An 18951-nucleotide genomic window follows, 5' to 3' on the forward strand; every position below is an offset into this window, starting at 1 on the left:
AATGGGTGGTTAGTGGTGATGATGAGCTGTCCGCTGAGACCTGGTGTCCCCTTTCTGCACGCACACCTCAGTTACACGCCCAGCCTTCTCTGCCGTGAAGTGTGGTGCCGTGAGGTGCAGCCCCGTGACGTGGGCCCCTCCTGGGCCAGTCTGCTTCAGGCAGGACACAGATGGGCTCCAGCCTAGGCATTTACAACTGGCCTCCTGTTTACATTTCTTGGGGCGAGAAAAAGATGGACTTCAGGCTGGACACTTGCAACTAGCCCCCTGTTTGCATTTCCGGAGACAGGAGATAGGTGGGCTCCAGGTTAGCTATTTAGAACCAGCCTCCTGTTTGCACTTCAAAATAGAAATAACAACAGGAACAGGGTAAATAGCCAGGCTTTGTTTCCTGTGGACACTTTGAGGTAACAGTTATGGCCGGGACAGAGAGGGGCTAAACCCTGTTCTGAGTAAAGATCAAGAGGTCACATAATATATTTCCCATCCTTGGGGCAAGGGAGACATTGCACATGCACAGAAAGGCTCCTTGGGGCTCAAAAAGGAAGGGGCACCACCCCATAATATGTGATGCCAAGGCCCTCCCATAGGCCTCTGGGGTGGAACCCATCTTGGAAAAAAGTTGCGCACGCCTGTTGGGGAGGGTCCTAGGGCAGGGCAGAGTGTGGAAAAAGAAACCAGGTAATTGGCCAAAGGTAAACAAAGACCCGAAGAACTGCCCTATAATGCATGACTCCACCGCCTCTTTACTGGGCTCCTCCTCATTAGGGAGGACGCCCACACCCTTCCTCTCCTGGTGTGCATCTCTGCCTTGCTTCTGTCAACTCAACAAACTGTTTCTCTGTGTGTTCTCCCACTTGTTGTTGTTCTGTGTCCCCAATAATAAACTTTATACCTGTTTTTACAGTTCTCGCCTCCTTGAGAAACACGTTTTTCAATGGGGGTGAGGGCCAGGGGAACTTTGCTTCTAGCCTCTAGCCCTTGCTGGTCCACCGGCTAGGATTCCTGGTTTTCATCCAGGCTACCCAGGTTCAATTCCTGGGCAGGGAACTAAGATCTCACTTCACGCCACGGCTCACTGCTGCTTCTCTGAGATCATGTTCTCTCCTGCACTCATCCCCACCACTGGCTGCGTGGAGATAACAAGCCCCCGAATGGCAGACCTCAGGGCTCACCCTGGACTCTTACATGTGCAAGAAATGAACTTCCACTGGGTCTGAGTTACTGTACTCTAGGGTCTCTTTATCATGGAGGTTGAACCTCCCTTAACTTCAACATGTCTGTGATGGATAGTCCCCAGGGAGCAAGAGGATGTGGAGGCTGCAAGTACTTTTAGTGCAAAGTACAAGTTGTTCAATAGTTATTATTAGAGGATGCATCTGAAACCTGGCCCAGCCAGCAGGTGGAAAAGAAAGTTCTCTCAGATACAAGAAAACTGTCCCTGAGCACGAGAAAAAAAACACTTGTTTTTTTTGGTCCCCGAATAAGCACTCCAGAAGATGCTCTCACCTTTCCTAAGGGGCCAGTCAGGAATGTTCCCAGTGGAACAGGATGTTCCACTGCATCTGCATGTTTCTCGTGGCCAAGGGCCCCCACCTGCGGGCAGAACTGACTTGCTCATCACACCCTGTCCTCCTGCCCAGCCTCCTCATCCCCTCTCTCTGACGGTCTGGCCCTCCAGAGGCACACCCAGCTCAGGCCGGGCTTCAGGAGCCAGAGCACAAAGGTCCCCTGGGCATCTGGGCTGAGGGTGAGGAGACAGGTGTGTGGAAGGCGTGGTCAAGATCTAAGAGCTGATTCAGTAGAACCACAACTTAAAGAGTCTTGAGCAAAATGCGTGTGGCTGTAACGTGGCAAATGTGTTATCAAAAGACTGAGTATCTTACGTGGAAGGTTTGACCATAATACAATCAGGAGCTAGAACTAAATTTGGATTAAAGCATGAAAAGACTGGCAAAGCATTAATTATGGCAGAAAAAGACCCCAGGGTTCCCACAGATCGTACACTAGCCACCCCCACGTGGGGAGCTGAGAGCCGAGTGAGCACCATACTCAATAATAAGGGAACAGGGCTGAAACCAGGGCGAGGAGAGAGAGGCAGCCCCTCACGCACAAGAGTCCCAAAAAACTCAGAGATCAAGATACACATTGTAACGCGGTCCTTCAAAAAAATCAAAATTAATACAAGAAACCCATGATGAGTGAAATATTAAGAGTACTGTGCCGAGCCATATTAAAGCCTGATGCAAAAGGAAAAATCATTAACACTGATCCTGTCTTTATTTAAAATTTTAAGTTTGTTCACCATGGATATTTTGCATTAATTTTGACTTTCATAAGTATTATATTAAAATAATTATTTATCTAGATTACTGAGTTGTTTTGGAGCCCCATTAAATTCTGTGGCCTCATTTACCTCACTCTGGTCCCAGCCCTGTGGGAGTATTTCAAAATTTCATGACTGGGGGATAATAATTTGAAACAACAACAAAATCCATACTCAATATTACATTTCTGTCCTCAGAAAACATAAAACAGAACAAACTCAACAACTCTATTATGAACTTTCAAACAATATTAAAGAGTTAGAAAAAACATAAATTTAAAAATTTGAGAGAGACTGATGCAAAATAAAGACAACAACACAAAGAACTACAGTTATAAAAAGAAAGGAGAAAAATTGCTGCTGCTTCTGAAGCGAAGCTGGGGGTGAGCTCTTGGCCTCAGGATCTGCTAGATCCAGCTCTGTGGGGCCTCGATAGAGCCCGGGTCCTGGCTGAACAGAAGAAGTGGGGAAGCCAGACAGGGTAGGGTCCCCCCACATAAGAGCCACCAGAATGACAAAGTGGGACTTTTGTGAAAAAGGAACCGGAATCGGTTCTTCCCCAAGAATTCATTTTAAAGGGCGAGGTGTTAGCTGTCCTCAAGCATATTGACTAAATGATTACCAGCAATGTACATGGTACCTTCTAGCTCTAGAGGACAGAACACAATAAATACACTTGAACTCAAACAAGGGGAAGCCTGACTAGACAAAAGGAAAAAAGCAACTTGAATGCAAGCCCACATTCAAGGCTGTGGCAGGAAACAGGAGCACCTGAGGGCTTGGTGTGGGGGGCCTGTGGCAGGGCCTGCCCGCTGGCCTTCAGAGCCCTGACGGCTCTCCTGGGGGAGCAGCAGTGTTCTCTTCACATCGTGTACACAACGCACCTTCTGTTAACCAAGCAGTGAACCATCTTCCCAACATTCCCTGAGTCACTTCTTAAATCTTTGACCCCCAGAGCTCCTCTTTAAGGTAAGATGTTAAAAACAGGGAAAACAGGACATGGAGAGGGGTATGATTTTCTTTTTTGGCCGTGCTGTGTGGCTTGCGGGATCTTAGTTCCCTGACCAGGGATCGAACCCAGGCCTGTGGCAGTGAAAGCACTGAGTCCTAACCACTGGACCGCCGGGGAAGTCCCAAGATGGGTATGATTTTTGCTCAGGTTTTTTCCTATAAATTTCTAAAAAAAAGTCTATTAATTAAAAAAAATCTATAACCTACCTTTAATTGACTTATCATTGAAATAATCTTCTAACCCTGGGCTCCCCTGCGTATCAAACAAACTCTGATTTACTACAGACACAGTGAGTATCTCTTCCGTTGACATTTCCATCAATTCATCTTCACCATCCAAACTTGACAAACCAATCAAGTCATTATTGTTAAATAAACTCGCTCGGATTTTCTCGATTTTGGCTCGGGATCTGATCTGTGTGAACAAGGAAAAGGGTAAGGATTTGAGTGGAGAGACCAGTCACTCAGCTAGCTGTATGAACTTTCTTTCCCTCCCGTCTGTCCCTGAAACCCTCTACTGTCTTCAGCGTTGGGAGCACGGCCTGACCGGGGCAAGCTGGGCTTCCCGGCAAAGTCTCTTGTATGTGCCGAAAGTGGTAACTTGCAGGCGAACAGCTCAACTGGACATCTCTGTCGCTAAACCCCGGTCAGGTCTGTGGCTCTACGCAGATGCCCCGGGGGTTCAAGTCCACGCTTGGCTCCGAGAAAATCCGCAGGGAGAAGGTGGACAGATTCTGGGAGGAAGCCAACCCCTGGATCTTTGAGCTCTCCTGTCAGAGCCCGTGGGGTGGGGAGCAAGGGGGTGCAAGTTCTCCTCCTAGTGCCTTCCCCTCCATATCTAATAAGGGCGAGGATGGTTTTTACTCTGCACCCGACTCCCGTTACACAGGGGGCAGGAAGACACAGGTTGCAGGATTTCTAAACAAGGAGGCCCAGAAAACACATGGGATCTTGAAGTGGAAATGTAATCTGGCAACACGCGCAGCATCTGAAACTCAGAATCACTCTGAACAGAACGGCAAGTCTGTTCTCTCCCTGCTCAGTGGGGATCCCTCCTGCCAATGGCAATGGTTAAAACAACCCAAAGCCACTCAAAAAGAGGCCACTCAAAAAGAGGCCACTGGGGCCTGAGTTGGAAGACACTCGATGATGCTCAACCATCAGGAAAGGTCAGCCCCTGGAGCCCCTCCCACACTCCGCAATGAACTGTATTTACTTCCTGACAGACTTGCTATCACACTCAAGAGATGGGACCTCAAATACAGATAATCAACATGATTGATCACTGCTGTTTCCACGAGCTGCCTCAGGGAGCCTGCTAAGTGCCCCAATGTCACCTATTACTTAGTCCCTTGGAAATAATATTGGAAGGCTTAAAGAGGCCTGGGGGATTCTAACCGCTCATGATTTAAGTGGTTGCCAAGGCGTGAGGTGCTTACCTCCACAACCGCAAAGCCTTTGATGGGGCGTGCTGTGAGGGGCTGGTTGTCCAGGGACGTGACTGTGTACATGGAGCCCATGTCTGACACTGAGGCCGTTTCTGCGTTGTCCAGTGGCTCCCCCAGGCTCCCAAGGCTGCCCAGGCTGCTGGTGCTGCATAGGGAAACGTCCAGGCTCTCCTGGCTGGACACTACGTGGGGCTCCAATAAGCCCGCAGGGATGGGCAGCTCTAGGCCCGAGGGCAGCGGTTCCATGGAGACGTCGCTGACCGTCTGCAAGATGCCCTGGGAGCTGCAGATGGAGGCTTGACTGGTGGACGCAGACGCGCTGATGCTCATGGCGGGGGTCGGGCTGCGGGACGTGCTGACCTCCAAGCTGTCTGTGCTGGGGAAGCCAAGGGTCTTCTCTGGCTCAGTTTTCCCATCACCGCCCTCGGCCTTGTCTTTTGGCTTCTTGGGGTCTTCGTCCTGCAGGGGGATGTAGATCTCGTCTTTGAAGACCCCGCCGTGGGCGTTGCAGGCCTTGCGGATGGCGCCTCTGACGATGCCCTCGTCCAGGTGGGTGGGGATCCCAGAGATCACCAGCAAGCGGCTATGGGCGGTGGGACCCACCAGGGCCTGGCAGGCGTCGGCGATGGCGTCGCTCGTCACACCCAGCCCCTGCGGGTCCTTCCTGGTGAGGTGCCGGAGGATGATGAGCAAGGTCAGGGCGCGGTGGAACCACAGCATGTCTTCGGGCTTGCCACCCCCGATGCTCAGCACGGTGGGGTCCGAGTCCACTGAGCGCGAGGACTGGCGCTTCCCAGAGGAGGAGGCCTTTTCCCGCTTCATCTTGACTTTCTTCCTCTTGGACAGGAGGCTGGGGCTCTGTGGCGTCTGTCCTGGGGAGGACGACGAGGAGGACGACGAGTCGCTGAGGTTGGGGGCGGTCGCCGACGTCACCCCGCTGGCAGTGACACTCATGTTGGTAGGCAGGGTCACCTCGGCCACCGCCAGGCACCCTTCCATGAGCGCATGGAAATACGTAGAGAACCTGCCCTGGTCGGTGGCCGCCACGGTCCCCGAGCCACCGCACGTGCTGCCCGAGACCCAGCTCTGCGTCTCCTCGTCGTACAGCTTGTGGAGCTCCGACTGCAGGGCCATCAGCATGGCCAGGCAGGGGTTCAGCTGGAGGGCGATGGACGAGGACAGGCCGGCAGGGTGCTTCCTCTGCTCCAGGCTGTGCACTGTGCGCAGGAGCTCTGCCAGGAGGTGGAAAACCAGCTCTTTCACGCAGGCCGCCATGTCTGTGGTCCACAGGAAGTTTCCTGAGGTGAATGAAAGCAAAAAAAAAAAAAAAAAAATCACCTATACAGAGCTTACTATGTGCCAGGCACTGTTCTAAGGCACTTTAATGGAGGCAGCCCTCACAGCGACCGCGTGAAACAAACATTACATCCTTCATCCCCATCTCACAGATGAAGAAACGTTGGCTCAAAGAGCTGAAGGACTCACACGGCTGCCACACGGTCACACAATCTCACAGGGCAGAACCGGGCAGGCTGGCCCCAGAGCCGGTGGCCTACACCCCTGTGGCAGGTGACCGCATGGAGCCAGCTTCTACAGCTCTGACCCTGAAATCATTGTTTTCTCTCTCATAAACTTATTAAGCAGGTTGGTGACAAATCATTAGCATAATGTTTCCTGAACCATGGGATGCTCACTACTGGGGGCATACAATCCAATTTTACCAGATAGCTCAGAAATACACACGGAAAAATGATTCCTTTTAAACTCCTCTTTCAGTCCTGATTTTGTCAACAAGAAAGCCTCACTCTGGGGCTAGAATATTCTTAATAGAGAATAGCCCAGAGACCCAGAGCCTTCGACAGGGAACAGTAGTTAGCCAGAATTTCTTAACAGTAACTGCTTAACTTTTTAATTTTATAAGTATCTTCTAGTTATGGCAAGGGATACGAATTTTCTGTTTAAAGTAGCAAGATAAAGTTCCTTTTAAAATTCAGTATAAGTTTAAAAAAAGGAGAAAGGAGTTCATTGCCATAAAAACAAATCAATAAATGGTGATAGGCATGACTTGTAGACGTGGCAGAAATCACATAAAGGTGGCATGAGAATGACTGAAGTCTAGGAAACACTGTCTAGAACAACCGTGGGCCACACATCTGTGCCAAGGTCCCCTTCGTGCCAGATGCGTGTCTTCTATCCCCAGTCACATTGTGGACAGGGAGTCCCAACGGCCGGGTCTGGCTGACTTACCAAGAATCCCAATTAGGCCCAGCACCCACGAAGGAGGGGACTAGGCTGACTGGTCTCGGGGTGATGCTGTTTTGATAATTCTAATTGGTAATGAACTCATGGCTGTCACGGGACATGGTGCTCATGGAGCCACTGACAGGGAATACAGGCCAATGGGGTCTAAGGCCAGGGCCTCATGTGCTCCTATTTCCTTCTCTGTTGTCCTTCCTCTGCCATTGGACATTTTTGGAACACGATGGCCTTGGAGAGAAATCTCCACCAAAATTGCAAATGGTGGCCCGAGAGCTGAGACCGGCCACATACATCTCGTTCCCACAGCCAGTGGTTTCCTGCTCACCTCTTCCAACCCCCTGCCCAATGTGTTTTAAAGAATGTGAATTAGTTGTCAACATTTAGAAACTGGGAAATTCACATCAATATCTAGATTTCTGGCTTTTCTTGAAATAAAAAGTGACAGTATCTGGCAGGACTAGGGCCACATTCTTATACAGCAAATGAGTAGTAGGGCTCAGTGGCTGCCCCACAGGACACGTGCCCTTCAGTTCCCTGGAGGTCCTGGGTCCACTTCTCTCTCGAATTCCTCTCACTTACATCATCTCCCTGACCCGTGAGGGCACCTGAGTCTGCCAACATGTTTTTCCCTCCAACACCAACATTTTGTATTTTTGAAAAACTACAAAAATATAAAAAAGTTGAACACCTTATACAGTCAATATTTGGATGCTCACCACCTAGATTCTACCATTAACATTATTACATGTGTAACAAAGCTGTGTTTGTTTTATTACACATCTATCTATCCCTCTATTCATCCATAGACTCATCTTAGTTTTTGATTATTTCAAAATAAGTTGCAGATATCAGTATTTTTATCCCTAACCACTTAAGCAGACATATCATTAATTAAAACTCAATATTTAGAAAAATTTTGAGGTAAATTTATATGCTAAGTTCACAACTCTTTAAGTTTACCATTCCATGAGTTTTGCTACAATGCCATCTCTCTGTAACCTTTCAGGTGCTGTGAGGTCATGATGTTTGAAGGTGAAGGGTGGTATGAAAGTGAACAATGTTACAGAATCAAAGTTACAATAATGGCATATGTTAGTGCTTTAAAGTAAAGTATGATAAAATTAATCTTATTTTCACAGTTACATGCCACCCCTCAAAATAATGAAAGTACCCTGCAAATCATGGATTTGGAAGTCTAGGCTACACTTCCCACTCAATTCCCCAAGCCCAACTGACAACAAGCTGACAAGAGCTGTCACCACCCAGGCCACTGTGGCCACCCCAGGCACACCGGCCAGCTCCTTCCCCAGGCACCCGGCCAGCTCCACCAGCCTGATCCTGAGGGAAGGGAGGCCTCACCGAGCAGTTCCACCACTTGCAGGAGGACGGACGTCGGGATGGTGTCAGGCTCATCTTCAGATCTCCCTTCCCCATCCTCCGACTTCCAGGACAGCAGCTGCTCTGCGAAGGCCATCGCCAGTGGGAACTCAATGGGCAGAGAGTGTAACACCAGCACGGCTCCGGGAGGGGGAGACACCCCTAAAAGAAGCGCCCAGAAGGAAAGCTCATGACTGGTAGCACCCGATCAAAACAAGCTTGCGATAAAGACCTGCCAGGTGTGCGCAGAGAAACAGGGCCGGAAAGCCTGTCCACTCATGCACTGGGGGCGAGAGGAAATGTCACTCCCCACACTCCAGACGGAGTCAGCCGCAGGCGCAGGAGGAGTGGAGGACATCCTCCAAGGAGTCCACCTGTTGGTGTGAGAATGGGACAAAGGGCAGCAGTGGGGACAGGGAAGGATAAACATCTCCCTGTCAGTCAGATACCAACCAGCCTGATGACCTGGCATGGAAATAGGAAGTCAGACTTTAAAAGATGCTTCACTGGAATGGTCCCAGCCTGGTAAAGAAATAACCAGCCCTTTGGTGCAGCTGCAATCCCATGGGGGCATCAGCTTACTTTAGATTCACAGAGTGGACCAGCAGGGGGGCCCCCAGACTTCAGGAACTACCAGAATTCTCTTTTACTGCCTTCGGTCATTGTCATGGCCTGAATCTGACCGAAGCTGCCTACGATGAGAGAAGAAAGACCCTGAGGTCTGATCCCTGTCACACCCTGCACCGCACCCCAACCCCCTCTGCAAGCACTGGTCAGACATAAGCTGGGGTACCAGGGGTCTCTGGATGGCTCAGGAGGAACCATGTTGACTGGCCTGTACTTTGGGGTGAATGTTTATTTGGGGAATGACAGGTAAAACAGAGATCTTCTGTGTTTAACATAAATTTTAAAAAAACAGTGTAGGCAAAATACAATGAAAACAATAGACCCTAATAAAAAGAGATCATAAACTTGTTTAGCATTGACCAAATACCTTAAGAAATGTCCTTTCATTTTATTCCCTAAGGATGCAATGTCTCCAGGATTGGAGCTGTGCAGAAGCCAAGGCCCAATTTTGGCTGAAAGTTCAAATACATCTTTAAAATTGTCTCTAACAAACATGTGTCCATCTTCTCCTGTCCAACATGCCCAGGATGTGCAGTGCAAGTCTGAGACTAGGTTTCCCTTCCTCTGTGTGTTGACTCAGAAACAGAGTCAGCTGGCCCCAGTCTACAAAGCAGACAGTCAGCGAGAGCTTCAGGATTTACAGAGGTGGAGACCTCACCTAAATCTAAATGGGCGGAGGCTTAACAAAGGATGCCAAGGAGACAAGACCACCTGGGCTTCCCAGCCTGGCCACCACCAGGCTTTGTTTAACATTGACACGGGGAGCAGATGATCACTGAGGCCCGTGCCTCAGGGAGCCACATTATACCTGAGAGAATTCAGTTTTAATGAGAACTTGAAGGGCAGCCAGGATTATTACAGCTAAATGATGGGACTGCTCTATGTAGATCATTCTGAACAGCACACGCTTGTGAAAGAAAAGGAAATCCCCACTGTAGTCTGGGCAGCATCTGCCAGGTCTTCCCCTGGCAGGAAAGGGAGAACTTTTAATCCACTGTCTCTGAAATACACTGCCCCAAGCAGTCCTTTTCTTTACCCATAGGAAACGGGAACACAGCACGGTAGAAAATCCTTTCAATTTTCACAAAGAAGGAAAGCAGAGAATGACTTCAAAGCTGTTCTTATTACCAGGAGCTAATTCAGAGACTTACCCAGTTTGATGTGGACTTTGTCTGTGGAGAGGATCACAGAAGGGTACTGGTTGGTGGTGGGAGGCGGCGTGAGCCCCGTGTTGGCCGGAGATGCATCCCGCGGGTAACAGATGGCCTCGATGAGGTTTAGCTGGCCATTTCGCTTCACTTTGTGGCCCAGCCCGTACACAAGCACCCGCGCCCACGGCGCCTTGTACAGAGAGGAGCTGAGGAGGAGGAATGCGTGTGAGCAGAGTCCAACCATGTCAACAAACACTTTGTTGTGAGGGGGTGGTGAGAACTGGGCACACGTAAGTCACCTCCATCACATTTAGAAGGTCATTCTTTATATAGACTAATTTCCAAAACATGGAAATTAGGGAAGAACTGTAAATCATGTTCAAGTACACTATGCATTAAAGAATAAAAGCAATGAGTTTTTTTCTTCTGTAAATTGCACCAGAATCTGTCTTACTTTTCTCTCCCCATCACCATCTTCTACAGTACGGGCAACTTACTCTTTGCGGAATCCAGACTGACTTTCTTTGCAAGATACTACGACAAAAGCCGCCCCGGGGAAATTGACGTCCATGTTGACCTTGGACTCGGAAATTGGAAACTCTTCGGAGGGGAACTGCTCTGGTGCCGTCTGCAGAGACATTTAACAGGGAAAGCCATGGGTTAAACACAAGAGAGCATTTCCTTTTCCCAGCTCCCAGGCAAAGGAGAGCCAATGCATACACTGTAACAGGATCAGGAGGACAAAAAAGCCCTCTGGGAGGAAGGACACCACGGATGGGACAGGGGAGGGGAGCTGCGAAGAAAAGCAGACTAGTGGGGTTTGGGGAAGAAAGTGTCATTTTCAGCCAGCCAATAAGATTTCCAATTGAAACCTGTAACCCCAATTTAGGGACATCAGAACTTTGGACTTTTACCTGCAGGAAAGAGCAGATCTGTTTCGTCAGCTCCAACAGGCTTTCCTCACCCTGGTGCAGGGTCCGAGTGATGGCCACGTTGAGCCACTCTCTCACTGTCTGGGAGCTGCCCTGGTAGAAGAGGTCCGTGGCCGAGCAGTTCTGGGAATGGATGCAGTGCTGCAGGGACTGTGCCAGGAGGATGGAGCTGGAGCTGATGGTGCCGTCTGGGGACAGGAAAGAAAACACAAGTCAAAAAGAACAGCAGCAGCCACGGGCTGTGAGATCCTGAGTAACGAGCCAGGAGCATCCTGTCCAGAAAACCAGGATGGGTTCGCTTGGACATACGTCTTGGATAATAGACGTTACCAGTCAGATATTGCAGGGGGTGGGGGATTCAGGAGTTCGGCGGCCTTTAACTTTTTGCTTTCTTTTAAGCTACAAAACTGTTGCCTAAAATAAAAACCTGAGTTGAAGCCCAGGTCTACTAAGCAGGTAGAAGTGGAGCTGCTTGGATTCAGGGGTTCCCAGAGCCTGACCTATCGGCTGCCCTGGCCAACCTGGAGTTTCACCAAGGAACCACTGGAGTAGCTCAGAGTGGAGTTTATAAAGCAAGTGTTAGTCACTGTGGCAAAGCTTCTTCCACAAGCACGTTAAAGCTTTTCAGGCCTGTTTTGGAGCCTCTAATTTCTTGGGGTGGGCCACTGGACCCCACGTGCTTAAGTGGCCTGTGGAGACGTAGTTCACACAGGCACTGGCTGGGACCCCATGGCTGTGAGAGATGTCCTTTATGCTTAGAATGCCACCTGCCCTCTCACTCCTGCTCCCATCTTAGTAGCTAGGAGGTCAAGGGAAGCAGGCTGGAGGCCAAGGTGCCAGAGGAAGACAGAAGGGGCCCTTCAGTCTTCAACTGGGTTGAGGGCAGAGTCATCACTTAGTATTCACCAAGGGAGCGAACACACAGCATCAGCCCACACTCCAAGGGCCCCACGTTGAGCAGATGCACACAGGCTGGCCCATTAAAACAGCTCCGCTTGAGGTCACGATGAATCAATTAGGTCTCTTTGGTGGCGTTTGATGGCAGGAACGTTTTCCTGTCTTTACACGTCAAACAGAATGTCTGTGACAACAGTACAGTGACTAGATTTCATAAATAAGACTTCATTTTCCTTGATCCACGATTAGTTTGCTTAATGAATGCTTAATAGGTTAATGACTAAATATGTCATCTAATACACTTAGATTTTTCAAAGAGTGAGAAAGCACTGCAAAGACAGCTGCAATCTTTCGTGCAGTTTATCTACACTAAGTCTAAAGGTCCTGTGCTGGGACTCCTCCCCCTGCTCATGTGGAGAACAAGGACACTAAGCACAGCTCCTGCTTGGCGCCCAGCTCATCCTCAGGGCTATTCCATCCTGGGCCTAATTTCTGCAGTGAGAGCAGCAAAGCCGAGGTTTACCTGGGAGGGGAGGAGCGAGGAGCTGATTGGACAGCAGCTGCAGGTGCTCCAGGGTAATGTCCCGGATGGCAGGGATGTGGAAGAGGCGGGTAAACAGATGAGGCAGCTTGGGGGCGAAGATGTTGAGCAGGGCCATGCGGCAGTACAGCCTGGCCAGTGCGGCCTCGCAGCGCAGCAGCTCCCTGCAAGGGAAGGGCAGGGGACAGGCGCTGAGCTCTGACGCTCCAGCCTCCACACTGGGCTGGGCCACGGGCCGCTGAAGGGGAAGGACCACATCTCAGGCTTCTCTGGCCTCATGCTCTGTGCTCCAAGTTAGACACTTGTGTTTTAAACAAAAAGCCACATTTAGTTATGTTTGATTTTTCCCAACTCAAAAACCACCGTGGAAAAAGAAATGAAAATATATGTTCACATAAAGACTCACATATACGTGTGTTCACAGTAGCATACATATAGTAGCCAAAAAGTGGAAACAGCCCAAATGGCCAACAACTGAGGCATGGTAAATCCATACAATGGAATGTTATTCACAAATAAAAAGGGATGAAGCAGTGACACGTGCTACGACATGGATGAACCTGGACAGCCCTGTGCTAAGTGAAAGAAGCCAGACACAAAAGCTCACATATTATGAATCCATTTATATAGAGTGTCCAGAATTAAGCAAATCCATAGAAACAGAAATTAGATTGGCGGGGTTGAGCTAGGGGACAGGAGAAGGGGAACTGACTACTAATGGGTGTGGGGTTTCTTCTTGGGGTGATGAAAATGCTCTAAAACTGAGAGTGATGATGGTTACAGAATTTTGTGAATATACTAAAAATTGTTGGCCTGTATACTTTTAATGGGTAAATTACACGGTACGTGAATTGTATCTCTGTAAAGCTATTATAAAAATTTCAGTGTGGGCATTTTTTTTTATGTGATGAATTTATGAAGTGATTGGCATTCACCTTGAATAACAGCTCATTAGTGACTAAGCAGGTCTCATTTAGAAATGCATCTCTTGGTAAAGAATCTAATCTAGCTAATACTAAGCATAGGGGAGGCTCCCTGTATTTTATTAGCTTATCACCATAGTTAAAAATTCTGCTGGTAGTAAGCACTTAATCAAGAAGGCAAGTTAGAAGTAGCCCTTTTGGAATGTAAATTGGTGCAGCCACTGTGGAAAACAGCAGTGGAGGTTCCTCAGAAAACTAAAAATTGAGTTACCATATGATCTAGCAATTCCACTCCTGGGCATATATCCAGAAAAAACTATAATTCAAAAAGATACATGCACCCCTCTGTTCAAAGCAGCACTATTCACAATAGCCAAGACATGGAAACAACCTAAATGGCCACTGACAGATGAACAGATAAAGAAGATGTGGTACATATATACAATGGAATATTACTCAGCAGTAAGAAAGAATGAAATAATGCCATTTGCAGCAACATGAATGCAACTAGAGATTATCATACTAAGTGAAGTCAGAAAGAGAAAGACAAATACCATATGATATCACTTATATGTGGAATCTAAAATATGACACAAATGAACCTATCTATGAAACAGAAACAGAATCATGGACATAGAGAATAGACTGATGGTTGCCAAGGGGGAGGGGGTTGGGGGAGGGATGGATTGGGAGTTTGGGATTAGCAGATGCAAACTGGTATATATAGGATGGATAAACAACAAGGCTCTACTGTATAGCACAGGAAACTATATTCAATATCCTGTGATAAACCATGATGGAAGAGAGAATATGAAAAAGAACGTTTTATATATATATATATATATATATATATATATATATGTAAATAACTGAGTCACTTTGACGTACAGCAGTAGTTAACATTGTAATTCAACTCTACTTCAATAAAAAATAAGTTAAAAAAAAAAAAAGAAGTAGCCCTTTTGTGTCTATAAAGTCTAGGTCTAAACCCACTCGGAGCCAACAGGGGTCACTTGATATTACCTACTGACCCAAATTAAAGGTAATGCTCGTCCATCATATAAAGTGAAGACAAAAAAGAAACCAGCTAAGATGGTGCATGTTAGGTGGTTTCTTTCTCGGCTCCACCAGTTTGTAATATTCTTGCGCCAGAATTTAAAACAAACCAGCTCCACCTGCTTCTTCCCTCCTCAGAAGTTTGTTGACAGTACTAGCACAGCTCACGAGGACCAGGGCAGCAAAACAGATGAGGTCTGACTATGAAAGCTGAAAGCCCTACAGACTTCCCCCAGCTCTCTCCTCAGACTGCAAAGCCTCAAGTTGCCAGGATGAAGCTGGAGTGAGATTATTTTTGGTCGACTCTGCAGACTGTTAACGTCCCTGAAGTCTCTGCTGAGGAGCCCCCCCGACTCTTCATTCTCTAAAGTTCTCTCTCAAACCTACGTGAGCACTTTAGGCAGAGTACACCTCTGAAGAAAACCCGTACTACGACCAGAAATTCCATCATTGTATTGATCAAACAAATCTATGGCATATTTCATATTTCTCCCAATACCGAGATCACCACTTTAATACTGACTGTAAATGTCCTACATCTGCAGCCTGATTGTAACCTTGCAAAGCACTTTCTTGCCTTTTCTCTAAGTTGCTAGTCAACAGTCAATAGGTTTCATCTATCACAGAAATTTGCCAAAAATATGACTGAAAGTCTTATTAAAGAAGTTTTTAAAAACTTTAAGAGTACCATATTGATATTCAAGCATATATGTTTGGGGATCCTTTTCAACAAATATATGGAGTCTACAGTGTGAGCCAGGGCCCAGATTAAGCACTGGGAGCTCTAGCAAAGAATCAGACAAGGTATCTGTTTTTAGGAAGCTTACGTTCTAGAGGGAGGAGACACACAATAAACAAATTAAAAAAAAAAAAAGCAAAAATATCAGGTTCTGGAAGGGAAGTATTGATAAAATACAGTGTTATGACAATGTGCTCCTGTGGGCTTACTTTACATGGTGAGGCAAGGCTTTTTTGGAAAGGTGACATATTCATTGTGATCTGAATGACAAGAATGAGACAGCCGATCCACCAGAGGGCAGACAGCAGAAGCAAGAAGAACTACAATCCTGCAGCCTGTGGAACAAAAACCACATTCACAGAAAGATAGACAAAATGAAAAGGCAGAGGGCTATGTACCAGATGAAGGAACAAGATAAAACCCCAGAAAAACAACTAAATGAAGTGGAGACAGGCAACCTTCAGAATAATGATAGTGAAGATGATCCAGGACCTTGGAAAAAGAAAGGAGGCAAAGATCGAGAAGATGCAAGAAATGTTTAACAAAGTCCTAGAAGAATGAAAGAACAAACAGAGATGAACAATACAATAACTGAAATGAAAACTACACTAGAAGGAATCAACAACAGAATAACTGAGGCAGAAGAACGGATAAGTGACCTGGAAGACAGAATGGTGGAATTCACTGCTGCAGAACAGAATAAAGAAAAAAGAATGAAAAGAAATGAAGACAGCCTAAGAGACCTCTGGGACAACATTAAACACAACAACATTCGCATTATAGGGGTCCCAGAAGGAGAAGAGAGAGAGAAAGGACCCAAGAAAATATCTGAAGAGATTACAGTCGAAAACTTCCCTAACAGGGGAAAGGAAATAGCCACCCAAGTCCAGGAAGTGCAGAGAGTCCCATACAGGATAAACCCAAGGAGAAACACGCTGAGACACATAGTAATCAAACTGGCAAAAATTAAAGACAAAGAAAAATTATTGAAAGCAGCAAGGGAAAAGCAATAAATAACATACAAGGGAACTCACATAAGGTTAACAGAGTTTCTCAGCAGAAACTCTAAAAGCCAGAAGGGAGTGGCATGATATACTTAAAGTGATGAAAGGGAAGAACCTACAACCAAGATTACTCTACCTGGCAAGGATATCATTCAGATTCGATGGAGAAATCAAAAGCTTTACAGAGCAAAAGCTAAAAAATTCAGCACCACCAAACCAGCTCTACAACAAATGCTAAAGGAACTTCTCTAAGTGGGAAACACAAGAGAAGAAAAGGACCTACAAAAACAAACCCAAAACAATTAAGAAAATGGTAATAGGAACATACACATCGATATTACCTTAAATGTGAATGGATTAAATGCTCCAACCAAAAGACACAGGCTTGCTGAATGGATACAAAAACAAGACCCATATATATGCTGTCTACGAGATACCCACTTCAGACCTAGGGACACATTCAGACTGAAAGTGAGGGGATGGAAAAAGATATTCCATGCAAATGGAAATCAAAAGAAAGCTGGAGTAGCAATACTCGTATCAGATAAAATAGACTTTAAAATAAAGAATGTTACAAGAGACAAAGAAGGACACTACATAATGATCAAGGGATCAATCCAAGAAGAAGATATAACAATTATAAATATATATGCACCCAACACAGGAGCATCTCAATACATAAGGCAACTGCTAACAGCTATAAAAGAGGAAATCGACAGTAACACAGTAATAGTGGGGGACTTTAACACCTCATTTACACAAACGGACAGATCATCCAAACAGAAAATTAATAAGGAAACACAAGCTTTAAATGACACAATAGACCAGATAGATCTAATTGATATTTATAGGACATTCCATCCAAAAACAGCAGATTACACATTCTTCTGAAGTGCTCACGGAACATTCTCCAGGATAGATCACATCTTGGGTCACAAATCAAGCCTCAGTGAATTTAAGAAAATTAAAATCATACCAAGCCTCTTTTCTGACCACAACGCTATGAGATTAGAAATCAATTACAGGGAAAAAAACATAAAAAACACAAACACATGGAGGCTAAAAAATACGTTACTAAATAACAAGAGATCACTGAAGAAATCAAAGAGGAGGGGCTTCCCTGGTGGCGCAGTGGTTGAGAGTCCACCTGCCGATGCAGGGGACACGGGTTTGTGCCCCAGTCCGGGAAGATCCCACATGCCGCGGAGCAGCTGGGCCCGTGAGTCATGGCCACTGAGCCTGCGTGTCCGGAGCCTGTGCTCCGCAACGGGAGAGGCCACAACAGTGAGAGGTCCATGTACCGCAAAAAAATCAAAGAGGAAATCAAAAAATACCTAGAGACAAATGACAATGAAAACACGACGATCCAAAAACTATGGGATGCAGCAAAAGCAGCTCTAAGAGGGAAGTTTATAGCTATACAAGCCTACCTCAAGAAACAAGAAAAATCTCAAATAAACAATCTAACCTTACAAAGGAACTAGAGAAAGAAGAACAAACAAAACCCAAAGTTAGCAGAAGGAAAGAAATCATAAAGATCAGAGCAGAAATAAATGAAATAGAAACAAAGAAAACAATAGCAAAGATCAATAAAACTAAAAGCTGGTTCTTTGAGAACCTAAACAAAATTGATAAACCATTAGCCAGACTCATCAAGTAAAAAGAGGGAGAGGACTGAAATCAATAAAATTAGAAATGAAAAAGGAGAAGTTACAACAGACACTGGAGAAATACAAAGCATCCTAAGAGACTACTACAAGCAACTCTATGGCAATAAAATGGACAACCTGGAAGACATGGACAAATTCTTAGAAAGGTATAACCTTCCAAGACTGAACCAGGAAAAAATAGAAAATATAAACAGACCAATCACAAATAATGAAATTGAAACTGTGATTAAAAATCTTCCAACAAACAGAAGTCCAGGAACAGATGGCTTCACAGGTGAATTATATCAAACATTTAGAGAAGAGATAACACCCATCCTTCTCAAACTCTTCCAAAAAATTGCAGAGGAAGGAACACTCCCAAACTCATTCTATAAGGCCACCATCACCCTGATACCAAAACCAGACAATGATAATACAAAAAATGAAAATTACAGACCAATATCACTGATGAATACAGATGCAAAAATCCTCAACAAAATACTAGCAAACAGAATGCAACAACACATTAAAAGGATCATGCACCATGATCAAGTGGGATTTATCCCAGGGATGCAAGGATTCTTCAATATATGCAAATTAATCAATGTGATACACCATATTAACAAATTGAAGGAGAAAAACCATATGATCATCTCAATAGATGCAGAAAAAGCTTTTGACAAAATTCAACACCCATTTATGACAAAAACTCTCCAGAAAGTGGGCATAGAGGGAACCTACCTCAACATAATAAAGGCCATATATGACAAACCCACAGCAAACATCATTCTCAATGGTGAAAAACTGAAACCATTTCCTCTAAGATCAGGAACGAGACAAGGATGTCCACTCTCGCCACTATTATTCAACATAGTTTTGGAAGTCCTAGCCACGGCAATCAGAGAAGAAAAAGAAATAAAAGGAATCCAAATTGGAAAAGAAGAAGTAAAACTGTCACTGTTTGCAGGTGACATGATACTATACATAGAGAATCCTAAAGATGCCACCAGA

General features: G+C 46.1%; 1 protein-coding gene across 5 annotated transcripts in view; it reads right to left on the reverse strand.

Annotated features, from left to right (window-relative positions):
• HECTD4 (HECT domain E3 ubiquitin protein ligase 4) overlaps nt 1-18951 on the reverse strand; it is a 193891-nt gene that overhangs the window by 17792 nt on the left and 157148 nt on the right. For all 5 annotated transcript variants that reach the window (XM_067700637.1, XM_067700635.1, XM_067700636.1 and 2 more), the window contains exons 56-62: nt 12552-12733; nt 11114-11319; nt 10697-10827; nt 10200-10405; nt 8404-8583; nt 4777-6083; nt 3545-3752 (exon numbers count right to left, since the gene is read on the reverse strand). In XM_067700637.1, the coding sequence (XP_067556738.1) occupies nt 3545-3752; nt 4777-6083; nt 8404-8583; nt 10200-10405; nt 10697-10827; nt 11114-11319; nt 12552-12733 (2420 nt within the window). The remainder of the gene's footprint in view (nt 1-3544; nt 3753-4776; nt 6084-8403; nt 8584-10199; nt 10406-10696; nt 10828-11113; nt 11320-12551; nt 12734-18951) is intronic.

This window comes from Pseudorca crassidens, chromosome 12, assembly GCF_039906515.1.
Source record: "Pseudorca crassidens isolate mPseCra1 chromosome 12, mPseCra1.hap1, whole genome shotgun sequence".
NCBI classification, from domain to species: domain Eukaryota; kingdom Metazoa; phylum Chordata; class Mammalia; order Artiodactyla; family Delphinidae; genus Pseudorca; species Pseudorca crassidens.